The sequence below is a fragment of the Daucus carota genome, chromosome 9 (genome assembly GCF_001625215.2).
Source record: "Daucus carota subsp. sativus chromosome 9, DH1 v3.0, whole genome shotgun sequence".
In the NCBI taxonomy this organism is placed as follows: domain Eukaryota; kingdom Viridiplantae; phylum Streptophyta; class Magnoliopsida; order Apiales; family Apiaceae; genus Daucus; species Daucus carota.
Window position 1 is genome coordinate 13,313,278 of NC_030389.2, and position 23,039 is coordinate 13,336,316.

The 23,039-nt window shown below is 34.8% G+C and overlaps 1 protein-coding gene across 1 annotated transcript; it reads left to right on the top strand.

Moving 5' to 3' along the window:
• Positions 1–21,539: 21,539 nt before the first annotated feature.
• LOC108202375 (non-specific lipid-transfer protein 1) lies at positions 21,540–21,997 on the top strand. Its single transcript, XM_017370754.2, has 2 exons — positions 21,540–21,868; positions 21,985–21,997. Exons 1-2 carry the CDS (start codon positions 21,540–21,542, stop codon positions 21,995–21,997), a joined length of 342 nt encoding a protein of 113 aa, XP_017226243.1.
• Positions 21,998–23,039: the final 1,042 nt, after the last annotated feature.

A 23,039-nucleotide genomic window follows, 5' to 3' on the forward strand; every position in this document is an offset into this window, starting at 1 on the left:
ACATGTCTACATCATTAATGAAATGCCCTTCACTAGTCATAGAAACCTGGTACAAGTGACTAAAGTCCACATCCATCTGCCTAGAACTATTACCAATTGATGCAGCAGCAACCCCCTCTAGATAAGTAACCCTACTCATGATATGAATATTCTCATCCCTAAGCGTTTTCATTTCAACCTTTTGTTCTTCAAACATTTTTAACACAGATGAGTTATCAGCCAAGTAGATGTCTTCTTCATCTATGTAAGTTAGTTCTACTTGTTCTGGTTCACATTTGTCTAGTGGGACTGGTGTCCTAACATGAGCACTAGAGATAAATGAAGTAGACCTAGTCTTAAACACAAGAGGCATAGTAACATGATAAATACTAAGCACAGCAGACACGAGGTTTCCATAAGGCATAAAATCCATGATGTGAGCATTGATCATATTCAGCAGAATCACATATGACAGATTGAAGTCAACAGAGTCAGTAACAAGCATAAACATCAACTTAAGGTCATGAAAGTCAAAGAACTTATCTTGATTTGGCTTGGGAAGCACATTAGCTCTAACAATCAGTGCAACTAGTTGATAAACAGGGGTAAAGTGTTTGTAATGGACACCAACATTTGACTCAAACATGCCAAGGGGAACATCAGAGTCACAGAAGTAGCTAACATAGAGTTGAAATTCATTTTTGTCAAACACAAAGTGAGAATAGATATCAATGCATGGCAAATCAGTGAGTTTGTGTGGAAACTTGAGTGCCCTATTGATGACTTTGTGATCAACTAAGATTGGTCTACCTCCTACAATGGTGGTAATGTGCATAACTCCTTCCAAACCCCTTATTAGCCTCATATTACAGTAGAATTCCCCCATCAAGTATACAAAGTGCCTATTTTCCAGTTTATAGATTAAGTTCTCCCATTTTGTAGCAAGAAACAATTTCTCTACCTCTCCCTTTACTTCAACACAAGAGCCAGGTTGGATGTTTTTGTTCATGGCTAGAAGTTTCTTTGAAAGAGATGGATTTGTGAGTCTTGGGGTTGGAGCTGTGATTTTTATGGAGTTTGGGTGTGAGTTGAGGTTTGAGGTTCTTCTTTGGTAGGTATAGGCAGTTGGGGAAGAGTTCCTAATGGCTTTTCTAAATCTGGAGCTTTGGTAGAAGGGTATGGAGTTGTGAGAGGCTGAGGTTCTGACTTTTCTGGTTGAGGAAGGTCTGATGGGTTGTCTTTTAGTGGAGTAGTGATGTTGTTTGGATGAGGAGGAAATGTGGTATTGGGTTCTTTCCATATTATCTAGGAGGTTTGGATTTTCAGAGGGGTTTTTAGTGTAGTTGGCTGTGAGCTTTGTGAACTCCATAAAGGGAGAGCTAATTTTGAATTCAAGCTGCAAAGGGGAGGGAATGCAGTGACTATGTGAGTGTGTGGAGGAGTATATATATATACACATAATCTGGCACAGAAGGCAAACAGTAGAAAATATTCAAACAAAACAATTTATTTGTCTCTATTAGACAGATGGCATAACACTGTACATATATGACACATGCAGACATCCCTTTGTCTCTCAAAAAGTATATTGTCTCCAAAAGTCCACCTCAGAACAGTAAATAAGGACTAACAAGGACTCAAACTACTCTGCACTCTAGCTGACTAAGCATTTATTACCTAGAGCACATAGAAGCAAACAGTGCACACCTTTTTGATTATGTTTACAGTCTACAGTCAAGAAGAATAAAAGGATATATTCATTACACTAAAAGTACAGAGGCAAGCATACATGATTGATTTGATTTGTATCAAGGACACTCTACTCTGCACCACCACAATCTTGAAAGACTCACCACATATAAGCATCTTAGACAGGCAATATATAGTCACAGAGCTGAGCATCACACATATCAGCCAGGAAGAGTGAATTTTACATATATATATATATATCAAACCATATAATTTCTTCCTAGTTCTAACAGTGGCCGTTTATCTCAGCAGTGATCCAGATACTGGACTGCTTTTTGCTGTCCAGCCAGGTCTTTCTAAGAGGGCTTGGTGTGTGTGTGTGTTCTAGATTTATTTATACTGAGAGAATGAACTGGCATGCTCACAACACAACAAGATATCACAAAAAAATTGTTATGCAGAAGGGTGACACATTCAAAAAGCACACATTTGTCAAGTAATTTGAAGAGAGATTGAAGATGTGTACCTTTTTATCCTTGCATTATTCCTCAAATAATCCCTTACCTCAAGTAACATTTGTATGAGCATAAGTCTTTTGGATGACAGAGATTAAGCATTCAAGAATCAATTTGCTTATAAAGAGTTCAGGACATATAAATCCACAAATTTCATGAAATTATCATGTAGCGAAAATATATATATATAGATATAGAATCTCAGAAGCTGATATTATGCCACAAGTTAATCAATTCAAGACTTGCTAATCTATATGAATCAAAAAAAATGTCTCTCAATCCATCAATACAGATCATTAATCTAGACACACATACTCAGACAATTGTTCAGGTAAGATCATTTCTTAAAACAAGCAATAGGCAGAGTTTAATAACTCTCTTAAACAAAACATGAAGTTAGTCACATAGGGGCCAAATCTTTAACACTTAAGTGAATATGCATCAGCTCAACCATACATACAATCAGCAATGAAATGTCAGGCATTCAAGAGTCATTCACTAATATACATGCTTCTCTTACTATGATTAGTTTTATCAAAAATTACGCTACTCAAGATCGAACTGACTCAGATATAAGCAACAAAGCATATTGAACTTACTGGTTTGAATGAGTTAAATACAAATATCACAATTTTAATTAATCAACAATCATGTAATCAAGTCGAACAACAGCACCAAGTCAGATGATTCAACTACAGTTTGATTAATAGAGGGTCTTATAGAATTAGCTACAAAATTTAGCACATATTTTCTTACCTGGGCTCATGGAGTTCATTCACACGAGCTTTTTCCCATTAGATATTTAATCGAGTCGATTTGCTCATCTCCTCACCATCTTCTCTTGTTCGATTTACGAGTCCTCAAACCATTCTCTTCTCGTTTTCTTTTTCAAGATGCTTCAGTATTCAATGAATCCATTTCAGACTCCAGACCTGCAAATTTCTTGACTAACAACGATTAGGGTTATATCAATAAGCTCAATTACATGCAATTAACTGTCTGACATGAATTAAGGAGGAATATAGCAGGAGAATGTTGGTTCGGAATCTAAACCCAGGATCTATAGAAGATTAGGGTTTCATCGATTCAAAACCAGTTTGATGTAACCAATCCAGCTTTCAAGCTTCAAATTTCTCAGATTAGAAGCGAGAAAATGTAAACAAACAATTAATCGAGCCTCGAAAACACCCATCGGAAATTAGGGTTTTAAGTCGGTGAAGACTTGAGAGGTCGAGAGACACCGCAGAGAGGAAGAGAGAAGAGAGTCGCGAAACTGAGACACACGCACTCGTTTTTCAGACAAAATAAATCGGAATATGTATTTTTAGAAATGAGTGGCCACGATTGATCCAATTAGTGGATCCAACGGTGGAAAATAAGATGAATAAACTAAAAGCAATTCTCAGCTGGTTTTGGTGACTTATACGAAAGTATGCATATATATATATATTTAACTAAAGTAAATTGATACATTTAGTTATTAGAACTTATGAAATATTTTGAATTAATATATGCATATTTAAATATACACAACTATATATGTATATATATTATTTATATACTTATGCTGGGAAAGGTAAAATTTAAGAAATATTTAACCGATATTGAGAAAAACAAAATTCATAACTTCAGTTTCTTAGAAGTATTGAATGATACTCGCTCGAACAAACAATTTGATCGATTCCTTCGAATTTCTCTAATACCTCATAAAATCCGATTGACAAATTTCTTTATCACTGAATCTGAATCTGTAGAGGTATGTCAAGACGTTCGATCGAAAAGTTTATTTGTTCGTAAGATAACTAAGAAAATCATGTAGATCATTTTTCTCAAAATAAACATATATATATATATATATATATATATATATATATATATAATAATAATATGCAAACCTGTACACTAAGTTACTTAGTGTATTCCAACATTCCCAAATCCAGACGAAGCTTAGCGTATTGTTCAGAATGTAATGGCTTTGTGAAGATATCAGCAACATTATTTTCTGTTTCAATGTGAGTCATCTTTATATCTCCTTTGTTGACGTGATCTCGCAGAAAGTGATGTCTCACATCGATATGCTTTGATCTCGAGTGCAACACAGGGTTTTTACTCAGATCAATTGCACTAGTGTTATCACATAGGATAGAGATAACATCGAACTTTTTGTTATAGTCAGCCAAAGTTTGTTTCATCCATAGGATTTGAGCACAGCACTTTGCAGCTGCTATATACTCAGCTTCAGTGGTGGATATTGATACGGAATTTTGTTTCTTAGAGAACCAGGAGACAAGGCATCCACCAAGAAACTGACAAGTGCCACTTGTGCTTTTTCTGTCAACTAGATGTCCAGCATAATCAGAATCAGAAAAACACACTAAGTCGAATGACATTCCTTTTGGATACCATAGACCGAGCTCAGTGGTGCCTTTTAAATATCTCAAGATTCTTTTGACAGCGGATAAATGAGATTCCTTAGGTGCTACCTGAAATCGTGCACACTTGCAGACACTATATTGAATATCGGGCCTACTTGCAGTGATGTAAAGCAAGCTTCCAATCATTCCTTGATATTTCTTTGTGTCTACAGGAATCCCTTTTGGATCTTCCGTTAATTTGTCAGAAGTAGACATAGGCGTAGAGATGGGTCTAGCATCATCCATTTCGAACTTCTTTAACATCTCTTTGCAATACTTGGATTGTGAGATGTGAATACCTTCGTCAGATTGCCTTATTTGCAATCCCAAGAAGAAGTTTAATTCTCCCATCATGCTCATTTCAAATTCTTTGCTCATGCTATCTGAGAATTGTTTGCACATAGCATCATTAGTAGAGCCAAAGATGATATCGTCTACGTATATCTGGACAAGCAGAATATCATCTTTCTCTTGTCTTGTGAATAAGGTTTTATCAGCATTTCCCATCTTGAAGGTGTTATCCAATAGGAACTTGCTTAACCTTTCATACCAAGCTCTTGGAGCTTGCTTTAATCCGTATAGAGCTTTGTGTAACTTGTACACATACTCAGGATGTGTTGCATCTTCGAAACCGGGAGGTTGTTTCACATATACTTCTTCTTCAAGTATCCCGTTCAAGAATGCAGATTTCACATCCATTTGAAATACCTTGAAATCTTTATGACACGCGAAAGCTAGTAGCATTCGAATAGATTCAATTCGAGCTACGGGTGCATAAGTTTCATCAAAGTCAATACCTTCCATTTGAGTATATCCTTGAGCAACTAACCTTGCTTTGTTTCGAACAACCGTTCCATTTTCATCGAGTTTGTTGCGAAATACCCACTTTGTTCCAATAATGGAAGTATTTTCTGGCTTTGGAACGAGTTCCCAAACTTTGCTACGTGTGAATTGGAGTAGCTCATCTTGCATAGCAGAAATCCAATCCTCGTCTAGTAAAGCGTCTTTAGCAGTTTTGGGCTCAATTTGAGACAGAAAGCTGAGATGATTAACCACGTTTTGAACTTGTGAACGCGTTTGAACTCCTTTGCTTAGATCACCTAACACATTATCCAAGGGATGACTTCGAACAAGAGGGATTTCTTTTGGTAGATCATCTTCAACATTAGCTAGTTCCAATGGATTGTTTGGTGTAGTTGTTCCAAAGTCCATGTTCTCAAATTGACGAATAACACCTTCCACTTTATCTTGTCCAACATCATCTTTATCAACAAGATCAATGTATTTGGAGGATGGCTTTGACTCGTCAAAGGCGACATTCATTGACTCTTCCACCACAAGAGTCTTGAGATTGAATACTCGATAAGATTTACTATTCTTTGAGTATCCAAGAAAAATACCTTCACTTGACTTTGGATCGAACTTTGTGAGATAGTCTTTGGAATTTAGAATGTAGCATTTTCTTCCAAATACTCTAAAGTAGCTTAACTTCGGAGTTTTTCCAAAATAAAGCTCGTATGGAGTTTGTAGCTTTATTGGTCGCAGCAATACTCGATTTAGAATATGGCACGCAGTTGACATTGCTTCAGCCCAAAAGTACTTAGGCCGACGATATTCATTTGGCATCGTATTTGCCATTTCTTGCAACGTTCGATTCTTTCTTTCGACAACTCCATTTGATTGAGGAGTGTAGGGAGCCGAAAAGTTGTGTGTGATCCCATGTTCATCACAGAAACATGTGAAGCTAGAATTCTCAAATTCTTTACCATGATCTGTCCTTATGTAGACAATGGTATTGTTTTGTTGATTTTGAATCTTTTTGCATAAAGCGGAGAAAGATTCAAAAGTATCACTTTTGGTTTTGAGAAATTCCGTCCACGTATATCTTGAGAAATCATCAACTATCACCAGTGTATAAGAATTTCCTCCGAGACTTTGAACAGGAACAGGGCCAATTAGATCCATGTGTAGAAGCTCGAGAGGTCTTGATGTAGATATCATAGACTTTGCTTTGTGAGTAGCTCGAATTTGCTTTCCGATTTCACAAGCATCACAAATGTGATCTTTTTGATAGTTCAGCTTTGGTATCCCTCGAACATGATCTTTTGATGAAAGATTCTTTATGAGCTTCATGTTTGCGTGTCCTAATCTTCGATGCCATAGCCATGGATCATCATTAGTAGTGATTAGGCATACGTTCTTTACTTTACCCATGTCACAAGTGTAGACATTCTTGTTGCGAGGACATGTAAGAACTAACTTTCCATCCTTGTTCAATATAGAACATTGAGTAGGATAGAAGATCACTTTGTAGTCATTGTCACACAGTTGACTGATTGAAAGAAGATTGTATTTCAATCCGGTGACAAGTTGAACGTTTGAGATTTTGACTCGATCATTTCCAATGTCTCCAATTCCAATGATGCGACCTTTGCTACTATCTCCAAATGTGACATCTCCAACAGCAACCTTTTTAATGTTGTTTAAGATTGACTTGTTTCCAGTCATATGCCTCGAACATCCACTATCAAGGTACCACATGTCTGATTTAGCAGCAAGGCACACCTACAAATACAATCAATAAAACTTGTTGGTACCCTTTTGTCTTGAGGGTCCAGGGGTTAGTCCATCATAAGCAGTTCTAGAGTTAGCATAATAGAATTTAGGCATGGGATAATCACTTTGAGGCACATACAATAATCTAGATGCATGATTCCTAGCATAATAAGCATTTTGCCTTATATCCATCCTAGGATGTGCATAATTCCTATCATAACTATAGTGTGGAGCTGAATGATGATAGAAACTTTGTCTAGGCATATTATATTCTCTAGGAATATTTCCTCTAGAGCTTATAAATTGCCTTTTGTTTCGTTTTTGAGCCGATAATGGCTGTTGATGATAACTGAACCTTGGTTGCCTTTGATTTATGTTGGCACCATTTTTCTTTGGTATTGCTTTGTCAACCCGAGTGTATGATTTTGACTCCTTTGGAATCCATACATGCTTCCCCTTGATTTCACCATTCTTATGTTTGCAAAAGGAGACAGAATGTCCGACTTTATTGCAATAAGAACATTTAAGAGTTGGTGATTTGGGAGTAACCTTAGGTAATTCTACACATGGGATCACTCGTTTAGTGTGAGTGTCAGCATTGTATCCCAAACCTTCGCGGTTAAAGGACGTCTTTGAGTATACCATTTTGTTCAGTATCTCATTGCCATGTGTGAATCGTTGAACCACTATTTCAAGGTTTTCTTTTTCCTTAATCAAGGAATCAATCTTCAGATTTAAAGATTTTTCTTGATCCTTGACTTGAGATAAGAGTTTGAAGTTTTCATCCTTCAGTCTTCTTGCTTCCAATAGAAGATTTTCTTCACCAGGAGAATTCTTTTGTTGACTCGGAGTTGATTTATCTTGATTTAATGATTCATTCTGAATCTTCAAGTTTAATATATCAACATGAAGTTTACAATTATTATCATTCAATTGTAACTTTTCATTTTCCAATTCTTCAGCTTGTAGTACCAAGGATATATTTTCAACTTCAAGATTTATGAAGTTGTCCTTGCACTTGTTGTATTCAATCTTTAGAAGATCGGTTTGATTAGTGAGGGAATTAATTTCATCCTCACATACGATCATTGATTCCTTCAGTCGAGTCAACTCCTTTTGTTGATCATTTCTCGAATTCTTGAGTTTTTCATGTTCGGACCATAATGTCAGAAATCTTTGATTCACATCACAGAGTTGACGGTTTAACTCCATGACTAGAGCCATTAAATCATCTTTGCTCATATCAAGTAGGCTTAAATTTGAGATATTAAATAAGTGCAAATTATTTAACACTCGTGAGGGACCACATACCTCTTGATCTATAGAGAAGTCTTCAGAGGAGGTGGAAGCATCATCCGAAGCCATTAAGCATAAATTCACGATTTCTTCACTAGCTTCAGAGGTTTCTTCATCCTCACTTAGATCCCAACCGTTTTCAGCTACGAGAACACGTCCTTTGGCAAGCTTAGGACATTCCCTCTTGTAGTGACCCGGTTGTTTGCATTCAAAACAAACATCTTGTGTCTCCTCTTGAACAGGCTCTTTAGGTTTAGGAGGAGTATAGTTATTGTTGTTGATGTTGTTGTTGTTTGCATTGTTGTAGGAATTCGAATTTGAATTTTGAATTCCTTTGCCTTTGTTGTATCCCGAAGTAGGAAAATTACTCTTGTAGTTAGGAGCATAATTTTGAGAGTAATTTGGCCTTCCATTAGAGTTGAAAACTCTTTGTTGATTGTTTGATTTTAGAAAGCCTTTTCCATATCTTTGTGTTTTGCTTTGAAGCACACGACGAAGTTGTCTTGTTAATAAAGCGATTTCGCTTTCATCAAGGTTTTTGAGTTCCTCGTTTAGTTCTTCGTCGTTATCATCATCATCGATTAATATGGCCTTGAGTGCCATATTTTTCTTCTTTTCTTCGACTTTAGGAATGACGATATCCGGAACGTTGTCTTCCTCGTAAGCACGAAGATTTCCGAAAAGATTGTCGATGTGATAATCATTGAGATTGTGCATCTCTTTGATTGTTGTAACTTTGACTTTCCAGCTCGGAGGAAGAGATTTAAGAACTCGCCGATTCTTTTCATTTTGCGTGTAGTTCTTTCCGAGTTGAGCAAGCTCATCGACAATACGAGTAAATCTCGTTTCCATGTCAATGATATTTTCTCCTTCTTGGAGTTTAAAGTTTTCGTACTCCATGATTAGAGTATCCATTCGAGAATCTTTAATATCAGTGGTTCCTTCGTAGGTGACCACAAGTTTGTTCCATATTTCTTGTGCCGACTTGCAATTGTTCACACGCTTATATTCTTTTTCTGCAAGTGCACTTGTGAGAACCATTTCAGCTTTGGCGGCAATGTTCATTCTATCTTCCTCGTCATGAGTATATTCACTCACTTTCTTTTCGTAGATGACATCATCAATAATTTTGGTTGGAATGATAATGCCATCCTCTATAGCCATCCAAACTTTGACACCTTGAGATCGAGCATAGATGCGAAATCTCGTTTTCCATGTTGCAAAGTTGGTGCCGTCAAATAGAGGTGGTCGAGAGCTAGATAGACCTTCACCGCAGCCAATGGTATTTAAGTACGCCATTTAGGATCACTGATTGTTGTGCCTGTAGATCTGAAAATCACTAAAAAGCACGTTAAGCAGCACTGCCCTGATACCAATTGTTAGGTCCTGAATAAGGCGTAAATTAAGCTAGAAGGGGGGGGGGGGTTGAATAGCTTAATGTCCAATTTAAAAATTATGAATGCCTTTTAAAAATATTTTCCAAGTTTTAAAAGTTTTTTTACCATGTTGTTAAGCAATTATATATGCGGAAGTAAAGAGCAAATATCACACGGTTGATTTTATCCTGGTTCGCGATGGAGCAACCTCTAATAGATTCTCTCACCCCTAGTCCAGTCCCCGAGCTCCTCTCAGGACTCGAGATTTTTCACTATAAGAAAGATGTACTCCTTATAGCCGGCGGAGAAGCCTTTACAATATAGACTTACAAATATTTATCTTGGTCCGTAACTACCCGTTACAACCTCACAATAAATGTAAAACCTCTACTTGACTTGTCTTAGAACGTAACTCCCCGTTACTTCTTCAAAGTCGGTGTAGAGCCTTGGTGTAGTCTTTGTATTCCTAAGCTTTTGCGGGTCTTGGATCTTAGGTCTTAGATCTTGGGTCTTTTCTTTTCTTCACGGTGCGAAGACGTCTAACTCCCCGTTAGTGCGTCTAGGACTTGGGTCTTAGAACAAGAATCACCTCACTTCACTTCACCTCACTGCAAAGGTTAGAACACAATATCTACGAAACAAACAAGTTATAAAAGATGAGTTTTGAACTAGTATGTTACTGTACTAGTTCGGAGATGACAATAATATTCAAGATATAAATATTATGGTCAAGTATAGTATACTATCTTTGGATCTATAAATTAAGATAAAGTATACGTTTAATTACTCCAAGTTTGGTTAAGTTGGGAGTAATTAATCAAGCCTTTTCTTTTAAGCAAAATAAGCTTAAGGCCACACAAGTATTCTTTTCTTTTGATTCAAAAAGTTGATCAAAGAATACTTGGTTTACAAAACTCCGTTTTGAGATATAATGAGAGATCTCGGAGATTGTAAAATATCCTTTTTGTAACTCCTTACACGTACTATGATATAGCGAAATAGAATTATCCGGTTGGCTATTCGTTGTTTAGTAGTGTCTAGTGGAGATTGTAAGGATATAGAAAAACTCTCATGAACTTAGTTCGGATATTCGATATAATTTCCCAAGATCGAATAGTTAGGTTACTTGGGATATCGAATGAGCTTTCTTCAATTTCTTTGAAGTGTAGCCAAGATAGTAAAGTTGAGATGGTGGCTAAACTTCTCGTTTGAAGTTCTTGTGAGATAAAAGGCCGATTAGTCGTATGATTACTCCTTGAAACACTAAAGTGCTTAAAAGGAGAACGACAATGCTTTTATCACAAATTTGACGTTTAGTCAAATATCTCTTTTAGTAGAGATGAAGTACTCCTTGAAATTTGATTCAAAGGGATTATCTCTTGTAGAGACGGAGCACTTTAGTTCAAATCTTTTCTCTTTAGCGAGACGAAGATATGTCTTGAACTTGATTGAATCTTCGGACTCGTTTAGAGATCCGTGTTTAGAGAACTTGTAAAGATGAAGAGATGTTGAGCACAAAGTTCTAAAACAATAATGGTCGGTTAAGACACAAATACGAAGCTTAAGAGAAACCACTTACGAGATAAACTTAAAAGGTTCGCCGGAAAAATTCGTCGGAGGTTCGACCGGATCTTATCACTTGGACGATCTTGGGCAACCCTTACGAAGGCCGGAAAGTGGTTGTGAAAGTGCTTGGTTAGTGTGAGAGAGCTTGTAATTCAAAACCTTGTATATATGAATATATATCTAGGAGAGAGAAGGTTTTGGAGAAGAAGTATTTTAGAGAGAGAGTATAAACTTGGATTTCTTGAACACTTCTAAAAATCTCAGCACTTTGTTGGCTCTTAGCTTAGAAGTATTTGGTGTGTGGGAGGTGGGTATTTATAGAGGGAAGTGGGTGGAGTGAATGGTTGAGATGAAAGGAAAATAAAGGGTGGAGATTGAAAAGGTGTGGATTGTGGTTTTGTTGTGTTTGTTGGCCACTTGCACAAGAAGACAAACAACTTTATGGGAAAAATCTCAGCTGAGTTATGTCACTAAAAGACAAGCACGCTTCCCGAGAATTTGATTAAAACCGTAACTTTGTATCGTTATTAAATGCGACGATTTTTCGAAACCTCCAATAAAATACACCAAAAATATGATAAATCATAGAATATTGGAAAATGGTGATCTGGAAATTTTGGTCAATTTTGGTCAATGTTGACTTGGTCAAACGTTCAGTCAAAGATCCAAGTCAGCCCCAAAAAATAGCGTCCGGACCAAACTTCTCAGAAAATTACGAAACTTTTACTATGCACCAAAAACATTATTCAAATGATCCATCTCAAGTTTCAAGTCATTCTAGAAAGTAGAAGTATAATATTTGGATTTAAAACGATAAAAACCGGTCTCCGGATTTGAATAAAACACGATTAGCCATTTGCGAGTTTGAACAGAACTTTGGCTAATATTTTGACTTGAGTAAACACTTTGAAATATATTTCCTTGAAGATAAAATATTTTGAATTTTGAAGGAAATATTTTGAGAGTTTAAAATAATTTATTCCGTAAAATAATAAATTGAATAATTGGGAATAAATTACTTTAAAATAAAAGACTTGAGTAATAACTTTTTTGTCTTTTTAAATAAATGTCAAAAGAGTGTTCTAAAGAATATAATGAATGTATATTCCTTTTTCAAGCTCCTTTTGCATTTCGCTTTTGCAATTGTAAAACAAGAAGATACCATTAATCAATATTTCTCGTCCGATAAATTGCGATGTAAAAACTTTGAATACTCCTTAAAAAGATATTGAAAATCATTTTGTAAACAAGGAGTATTATTTATTTTTATCATATAAATATAACTTTGGAGATTCTTTTTGAGCTAGTTTGACCATTTGACTTTTGATAAAATCATTTAAATAATATGTCCTAATGGAGAGGATTCTAACTGTATTTAAATTTTATGTGAGTTATACAAATACCAAAATAATCATTTATCGAAGATGTTCTTTCACAAATTTTATGAATTTTGGCCCATTTTTAATCTGTTAGAAAACCCACATTTTTGTCTATAATCCATACTGAGATAAAGCAACCTTGTATAACGCACTCTCAAGCATGACATAAGTAGAGTTCCATCTTGTTGGAACATCTTGAGAAAGTTTCTTGCAACTAATTGAAAGTTGACTAACAAACTCTGCCAAATTTATCATCCTTGCTTTTGCTCCTCTAACATATTTTATTATTTCTCTAACTTTACTTACACAACTATCTACCACTTAAAGGCCATTTTGAACAATCAAATTCAAGATGTGTGCACCACGATGCACATGCTACATGAAAATAATCTCCATCACAAAGCAAGACACCATTTATAGTTAAGTGACTTTTCAAAATTTCTACGAAAGAATTATTTGCAGAAACATTGTCAAGAATTAATGAAAACACCTTCCTCTCAATTCCCCACTTTTAAGTAAACTAATAAAATTTTCTGTCAATAGTTGTCGTGTATGTGGTGGAGGCATAAATCTTAAATTTAAGATCCTTAATTGCAAATTCCAATTTTCATCCACATAATGTGCAGTAAGAGATATGTACCCATCCATAGTTGATGAAGACCACAAATCAGATGTACGACATATTCTCCCAGATAAAAACTCTAACTCTTGTTTCATTTTTCTCCTTTTATCCTATATATATATATATATTCAAGATATCCGCTTTTACACTATTTCTTAAAACATCTTGTACTTTGTGATTTAAATACCTATGCATTTCCTGAATTCTATCATATTCAACAAAATTAAATGGCAAGTTATGTTGTACTATTGATTTTCCCATTAGATTCCGGTAAACACTTTGCTCAAATGAAACAATTTAAAGCTCATCACCAGGTACAGCTTCTCCACGTTTTGACATCATATGCTTTCGCATATTTGAGGTACCATGCTCACTTATATAAACTTGATCACATTTTTTACATCTAGACTTTTGTATTCCATTCTCCACAAACTTATCAAATAATTCTCAAATCATTGATGTAGATTTATTAAATCTTTTTGTAGGTCTACTCGAGGTCGGACTTGTTCTTCTTCCATTACAACTTTAAATCTACTTTAAACCAACAAGAAACACGAAAATATAGATATACACATTAGAATTAGACTACCCAAATAAGAAAAATACATAAACACATGATAAAACATAAACACATATACATAACTTATCACAATCGATACTCAATTTGATAAACATACCTAAACATACATATATAAATCAAACATACCTAAATAATCAAACACACATAAACATATATATGTGTGTGTGTGTGTGTGTGTGTGTGTGTGTGTTTGTAGAGATATATACCAGAGAAGCTGTAGTGGGCAGAAATCAGCCGTGAATCTTCAAACGCTGAATGGAAATTAGTCGGAAGTTCACAACCGAGAGTTACAGTGCGTCGAGAGTTACCGTGCTGAATATTCAATCGGACTCTAGGTTGAAGTCTTTTTCTTTGAAATATGGATATCATATATTTTGGTCCATATTTTGGATAAACAAGGTGATTTTGAAAAACCAACCAAATTCAAATAAAATATGTGACTTTTTGTTGGGACAAATTTTAAAAATTGATTTGATTTGGACTGGATAAATAGTTGTGGGCCTATATTTCCAGGCCTATTACACACTAATCTATATTATAATTAACACAGACTATATTATTTGTAAAATTCTGTAAAATATATGATATCATACAGAAATTCTTATCTAAATTGATTAAATTTTATCTGGGTTTCCCCGTCAAGCTCAGCACCAAGGATCTCTATCTCATTCAGATGTGACATCATCTTGAGAACATGATCCCTTACAGGTGTACCTTCAGCCATCTGAGTGTTCATTAAAGCCTTCATGGCTACTTGCCTAGCAGCCCTATTATGATCTCCAAAAAGTTCCTTGAGATTAAAGAGCATATCCGAAGCAGTGGCCATAGCCTGATGCTGATGCTGCAAAACACCCGACATTGCTGCCAGAATGTAACATCGCGACATCTCATCAGCCTTTATCCACCGCTTATAATACTCTTTCTCCTCATCAGGAGCATCAGGAGCAGGCTGCTCAGGCTTGGGTTCATAAGTGCAAAACTTGTACTCCTCAGCAGTCAACACAATGTCCAAATTACGTTTCCATTCAATATAGTTAGGTCCGGTAAGTTTGTTATCCTTAAGTATGGTGAACAGTGGATTAAAGCCCATTTTATCCTGAGAATCATGCATGAAAATTAAATTAAGACCTATTGGTTCCTCTAACAATCATTAAAATTAAATGCACTAACGTTTAAACACCATAAGTTTCTGGTACGTCACGATGGGTGACATGTATACCACCTAAATTTGTTTAAACGTTACTTCGGTCCTATTACTAAACATTAAGCCACGTTGGGGTGGTCTATATTATTTTTCATAGCTAAGTGCATACCATCATCAAATCTTAAATTATCCGAAACCTATGGAACTTGGTACACCACGATGGGCGGCATGTATACCTTCCAATATTCTTTGAATAGAATACTTCAATTCAATATTCGTGTCTGGTTTGATTTCTAGGCAGTGAAGGAGTCACATCGGTCTCACTTAATACCCATAAGCCGTAGAAATCGCCCCAAATCAGAGATAAAGAAAATTCGTATCTATTCGTATTAATTTAGGAAGTTTGTTCCAGTAATATCTATAACATTCTAGACACCATAAATTACATGCCACGATGGGTGACGTATACATAATTTATATTCGTCTTTATGTTAAATTACATACAAACAATGATGGAGACCATGGGATTTAATATCATATTAAGTCCCTCTCGCACTTAGAATTTACTTTGAGAATTTTAATCTAGATGAATCGCCCTATGTTATTTCTTCGAAGTCCACATGCATACTATCATGGTCATGGCAACACAAAGAACACATAACATGGCAGCATACTAGCATGATTAAAGCATTAATGAAAAACATCCCTATGTCCATGTCATTCTAGCATGCGAAGGGTTAGTATCACATGGCATAACAACAAAGACAAAAAACACATAAGAATAATAATCAAGCATTATGTAAATCATAATAAAACACATCCACTATTATGGCTCCGGAAAAATCAGCTTCGAATTCATCCTTCGAAAAATTCAAGAAAACTTCGAGAGCCCGTTTGGATGCCTAAACGGCCTCAGAATGCCTCGAAAAATTCCGAAAAACAGACTCGAAAACCTATTATTGTAGGTCTCGTTCTGCCGTCTCCGAAAAGTGCTCGTTCGCCCAAATCGGACATCGTATGCAAAGGTTACGGCCAAAACAGTGCAACACCCCCGAAACCCTAATCGCAGCAGCGGAAGATCTCTGTTTCTTGCAGCCCCGTTGATCCAACAATTACATACAAATTGTACGGACGAACCAGCCTATTCTATTACATCAGATCATAATCTAAAACAATTACAAATTGAATTACAAGATTAAACTATCACGATCAACCCTCGTGATTTACAACAACCACGATAAACCACGTGGAATCCAAACATAACAGAATTAAAACACGGCCATAATAGTGGATAACAACCTACATCACAGAACCACTACATACATGCATATATAATCATGACATGGATATCATAAAACGCAGAACCGCAACCTGGCTCTGATGCCATTGTAGGAACAATCGGACCTTGGCCCTGCGTTTTATGATACTTATTAAAAGTTCGAACAGAATATTAACCTTAATCGCTACGGCGCAAGCGATTCAAATCCACGTCTTCTACTGTATTCCCTGATTCTCCTTGGACGAAGTGTGGCCTTCGATCTCCCAAGGTGTGCCTCTCCTTAAAGCTTCGAAAACCCAAAACCCTAGCTGTCTCCTTGAGAAAAACGTCTGCCTCTCTCAAACTCTAGGATGAATTCGTTTTGGTGTGTCTTCCAGCTTTAGGAGAACGAGAATATATATATAGGCTACAGTAGGGATCTTGGACCATTAGGTTAGGCCTTCCAATGACATTCCGGGCCAGGTCCAATGTCATTAAATATTAATTCAATCCACTAAAGAATTAATATTTGCACTACCTTTCCAAATTCCGTAAATTAATTATTTAATTCGGCTCCCATATTAATTGCTTATAAATTCCCCATGTTTGAGATATCGCATGTCCATTAATTAAATTAATTTCTGACAATTAATTTAATCAATATCTTTTATCCTTGATCATCCACTCAACCTTATAATTATGCAAGAACAAATCTGCCTGCAGGACTAAAGCATAATTATCTTCATGAGCTTTCAAGAGGACATCATCACCCGAATATATTTTTTGGACACGGTTTCCTTTTATAGTCAATATCCCACTCTGTATATAATGTCATTGTCCAATACATAAATTCGTAATTTAAAATAAATTACTTAACTTATGAGTCAAGTCATGTGCATTAAATACAAGTGTCAATCACTATATCCGGATTAAGAACTTAAGCATTAATAACATCATAGAATCTTAGTTCTTTATTGTTAGAATTAAAGAAACAATTATTCTACTATTTTGATCCCGTTCAATATACACAAAGTATATAAGTATTATTCAATAGTCAAGATAAACTATTTCCAAATAATACTTCAGCCGTTCCAGTGGTTTGTCTAACACCACCTCGACTGTGAACCTTTATTATATTATATAAGGAGTCTGACAATCTAATCTTCTGCTATCCCATTTGATACTAGATTGTCTACAATATATAATATACAGACAATGTGAAAACATGCATTTAAGATTCTCAAATAATTGTTATATACTTCAAACGAATATTTCAGTATAACCCTAACAATCTCCCACTTATACTCAAGATATTCTTTGAGTATATCAGTGTCAATTACAAGCAATCCACTACCAACTATAACAACTATGTGACCAAGTATCTGACTCCTATCGCTTCCACGTGCTCCTGAAAAGCCTTAGCTGGTAAGCTCTTCGTGAAAGGATCTGCCCGGTTATCCTTCGATGCTATGTCAGCCACAATGATATCTCCTCGCTTAACGAACTGTCGTATGAGGTGATAATTACGCTCTATGTGTTTCGCTGCCTTATGGGCCCGTGGTTCCTTGGTATTCGCCACAACACCAGTGTTATCACAATAAATCGTGATTTGCTGTGGCAGATTAGGAACCACATCCAAATCCAGCAGGAAGTTTCAGAACCATATAGCCTTTTTGGCTGCCTCAGAGGCTGCCACATATTCGGCTTCCATGGTTGAGTTTGCGATGCATTTCTGCTTCACACTCCTCCATATTACGGCTCCACCTCCTAAAGTAAAAACACATCCCGAGGTGGACTTTCTCTTATCCTTATCTGTCTGGAAATCCGAATCGGTATATCCCAGAGGTAATAAATCAGAGGACTTGTAAACCAACATATACTCCAACATTTAAAAATAATATAGCCTGAAATTTTTTACCAAGGTTAAATCATATGATCACATTAAATCTCATAAAAAAATAAAAAGAACTACATATTTAAACCGAGTTACTAAATACAATACTCGTGCGAGACGTGTTTTAGCGCTAGTTGTAATCAAAAGGTAGAACAATTACTTTTATAAATCACAAGACACTATATTCTACAGTATAACTCACAAGCTAAACAACAATCTTTATGCTTGTTCAAGTTGAAAGATATTAATGATTAATTCATAAATATATTTAGGACAACATATAAACGATAAATCATATATATGATTAACGAAACTATATGACTAGTACTCCAATACACCTTATATAGAGTCTTAGTATAAAACACTTTTGTATACAATAAAATTCATGTACCAGTCTCATTATTCATCAAATATGTAATTAATGTATTAAAAAATAAAATTTCATCATTTTACTTTAAAAAGATATTGAAAGTTAATTATAATATAGAAACTGGTTTTACAATAGAACCATAATCATCCAAAATGGTTCTATAGTAGAACCAAATTTAAAAATCATATTTTTTTAATTAGATAATATGTGTTAAATTGTTTGTGCATGTTATATATGATTATTATTCTACATTTGAAAAAAAAAATTATACATCAATTTAATTAATTTTTTCCATAAATAAGTTATTATTTATATAAAAATAAGTTTAATCAATCACACAAATTTCTGCCGAAGGTTTATGGACTTAACTAATTAAAAGCCCATAGCTCATACAATCAATGAATAAGCTAGCCCACAAGGGAAAACAAAATACAATGATTGAGCCCACCAAGTGAAGCAACTCCAAACGTCACTTGCGATTATAATTGTTTGCCATATAAATGAATGAATAACATCATCGTCGGCCATCATCATCTGATTCCATGCATAGATACAAAGAAGATATATATCCCATCCCATTTCAAGTGATGATGAGGATAAGCCTGCACAATTTCTGTTTCACCTTCTATTTGCCTTGTAACGTAACTAGATGACCCATCCTCGACTAAAAAAGAAAAAGATAGGTTGATATAGTTTGTCTAGTGTGTGCCCATGGGCACACATTATACACTAAAATTGATGGTTTTGGTGGATTTTGATTGGTGGACTTGATGTAAATGCAGGGGAGCCATCCTTACTTATGATTAGGTGACCAATAAAAATGCACCAAACTCATAGGAGTTAGTGCTTATTGTGTGCCCATGGGCACACCATAGAAAAACCGATACATGAATTATGAAAATCTATAATGATTGAAGTAAGAGGATAATTATTCAAAATAATATATGTGTTTGTGTTTATATATGATACAAGTACTATTTTTTTTTTGTCACAAATGATTGACAAGTACCATTTTATTTATTTATTTATTTTGAAGCTACAAGTACTATTAATCTAACTTCGACAAGTTGATAGATTTTTATTTCATCCCCTAACTTCAATTTTTCGAATCTCATTGCTTCGACGAACCAAGGAAAAACTAAATAATAAAAGGTGCAAGACGGAAAAGGATGGGCATATAGCATATGAATAAAATTGGAAGGTACATGTATAACAAGAAACGGAGACTCGAATATTGCAAAATTTCCGAATGTTGGAAGGGAAAATTAAATAATAAGAGACGCAAGACAAAAAAGATTGTGCGAATGAACAAAATTGGAGGTGCATGCATAACAAGAAAGGGGGACTCGTATTAGATTGGTAACGGACAGTAGGGCCGTAGGTTGGTTTACATTTGTAATATCTTGGGCAGGGTCCTCATTCATAAGAAAAAAGATTTGTACATGTGATAAAAAAATAAAATTAAAGGCGTACGATTTAATTGTAATTTGGAAGAATTTTTTTATTTGTGAAATTTGAAGGTATTTGATTCAGATTTTGAAGAATGTTTTGGAATTCTGAGATATTCGATTAGGATTTTAAGTTATGTGACGAAATGATATCAAATTCAATCATGATTTCAAATAATACTTAAAGAATTAATGGTATTTATTTGTCACCATTTGAAATATATTAAAGTCATGATGATTTTCAAATGTTGGATAGGTTCTTTTTGGACTTGCTAGAATGATGAATTTCGTGTGATGGTACAATATATTTTAAGATATTTAAAATCTCATCAAAATTTATGAGATTTTGAAGTATTGTATTTAAATCATGATAGCGATTCCAACCATGAAAAACTCTATCTAAAAAGTGAATTAACATATAAAAATAAACATTAAAAATTAAAATCAGATTCAATCTTTTAAAGTCTATAGAATATATAAAATTTGAGATTGCATATTAATTGTCTGCATGAAAGAAAACATTTTAAATTATTCCTTTTACAGCTGAACAATCAATCAATCAATATATATATATAAAGGAGGATGCGAGCGTCTCTAGGATTGTTCGATTCAGTCTTCTAAATTTTCTTGAATTTCGGAGATAAAATATAATTATAATTCAAAAAATCAGGTCCAAGAATTCTAAAAGTAATACAATTCTTTTCTTATTTAATTCTAAAGATGATACAGTTTTTTCTTATTTGGTATTTCTTATTAAATTCTAAAGATGATACAATAGTATTTCTTATTGAATTCTAAAGATGATACAATTTTTTTCTTATTTATTCAAACTAATAATAATAGATAAAATACAATTTATATTTAAGATATGTAAAGTAATATATACAATTCTTATTTTCGATAAGATATATTGAAGATATGTTTAACGGGAACACGACTGAAAATAACTTTTATGAAATTATAATATTATTTCGTATCAAAATTTATAAAAAAGATTATTTATTAGTATTGTGTTTAAGGGGAGGGCGGCCCAAATTAATTTTTACCTAAATAATAATATTTTTTTATTAGTATTATGTTTGACGGGAAAGTAGCTAAAACAATTTTTTTGTCTAAATTTAAAAAAAATTCATAACGCCGCCGCGAAGCGCGGCCTTTTCCCCTAGTTATATATTAAGATAAAATCAAATAGAAACTAACCCTACCCCCACCTGATATCACTGCTGATACAATTTGGCATCCAAAAAAAAACTAATAAAGCTGCGCAGCCCCATTCTGCAGCAAAGTGATGTAAAAAAGCTAATAACAAGTCCAAAACGATTCAAAACTCCTCTCTCAACCCCTCGCCAAACCACTATATAAACCCTCCATGAGATGAACAAACCATATCATCTCAATTCTCAAACCACAACCAAGTACTCAGCTAGCTCATACATCAAAATCCGCAAACAAGATGAAGGGAGCCATCATATCAGTGATCGCATTGATAGCCATTATGGCTACGGCTGAGGCTGCTCTAGACTGCGGGAAAGTGGACTCATTTTTAGTACCGTGCGTGCCTTATCTTACTGCAGGAGGCACTCCCACGCCAAAGTGTTGTCAAGGGGTGCAGAGTATTAAGGATATCAGTGTAACCCCTCAGGACAAGCGTGATTCTTGCAACTGTCTCAAGGCGGCGGCTCAGCGATACCCGACTTTGAAAGATGAAGTAGCTCAAGCTCTTCCAGCTATGTGTAAAGTTACCCTGGATATCCCCATTTCGAGGACTACCAACTGTGAAGCGTAAGTTGATGCAACTCTTACGATAAGTTTTTTTTTCCAGAGTCGAACCTGGTGTCCCGGGAAAACAGGCTCCTTTACGATATTTATTTGATTATTGGTATGATTTTTGGTTGCAGGATCAGCTTTTGAAGAGTTGGAAGGAGGGATGAAGAAATAATGAATAAGACAAGCTAGCAAGACGCTGGTTGATGTAATACTATAAGATTTTGTTGTTGAATAAGATGGTTCTACTTGCATAGAACCTGTTTTTTCGAGCGTCCTACTTTTGTTATGCATGCTGTTGACGTTTATTTTACTCGCTCTTCTCTGCTCTTTCTCCCTTTGACAAATAATCAACGCCGCTGGAAAAAATATGCCAAATAAAACGTCAATAAATGATTTACCAAAATAATAATAATAAAAAAAAGGGTTAGCGATAGAAAATGGACAATGCTAGCTACCTCAAATTATTTTCTCAAAAATATTCTCAAATTAATAATCAATTTGGGATGATACGGATTTCATGTTTATTTAATGACTTGATTTTCAGTAAAATTTGTTTCTAACTTGGACATGTTTACAACTTAACATTTCAACAAAAATTAGTCAATTATCGACAAAAATATCCAAAAGATAATATGATGTACGTCAAACACACACTCAAATAAAACCTATCTTGAAATTAATATTCCATATTGACCCAAAATCTTAATTTCGGACTTAAAATCAAAGATCTTATAAATATTTGTTGATAAGATAAACCTATCTTAACTAAAAAATTCAATCAACTTGTCAAATTTTTACCAAAAAACCTTTAAACTTGTGTTTTCTTCAACAACCCCAATAAACTTTATTAAAAACATAAAATTAAATACAAAATAAACCATGGTTAAATCAATGTGACTTGTCATATGTATCTTTTCCTGATTTGTACTCCCTCCGTCTCTAAATACTTTTCCTGTTTGTACTTTTCACGTTTGTCAACACACACTTTTGATCGTTAATATTTTTCATTTCGTAATAGCATTAAATATAAAAACTTCACCTTATTAAAGTACTTATGAATACGAATCTAACAAGATCACTCATGACTATATTTAATTTTATAAATTAGATGTAAATTAGTAATTTGTCTCATGTTATGAACAGTACCAACATCAAAAACAAGAAAAGAAAAAAGAAACGGAGGGAG

What these genes read in the sequence shown, in the direction of transcription:
- LOC108202375 (XM_017370754.2), top strand. Translation starts at nt 21,540, where the DNA reads ATGAAGGGAGCCATCATATCAGTGATCGCATTGATAGCCATTATGGCT.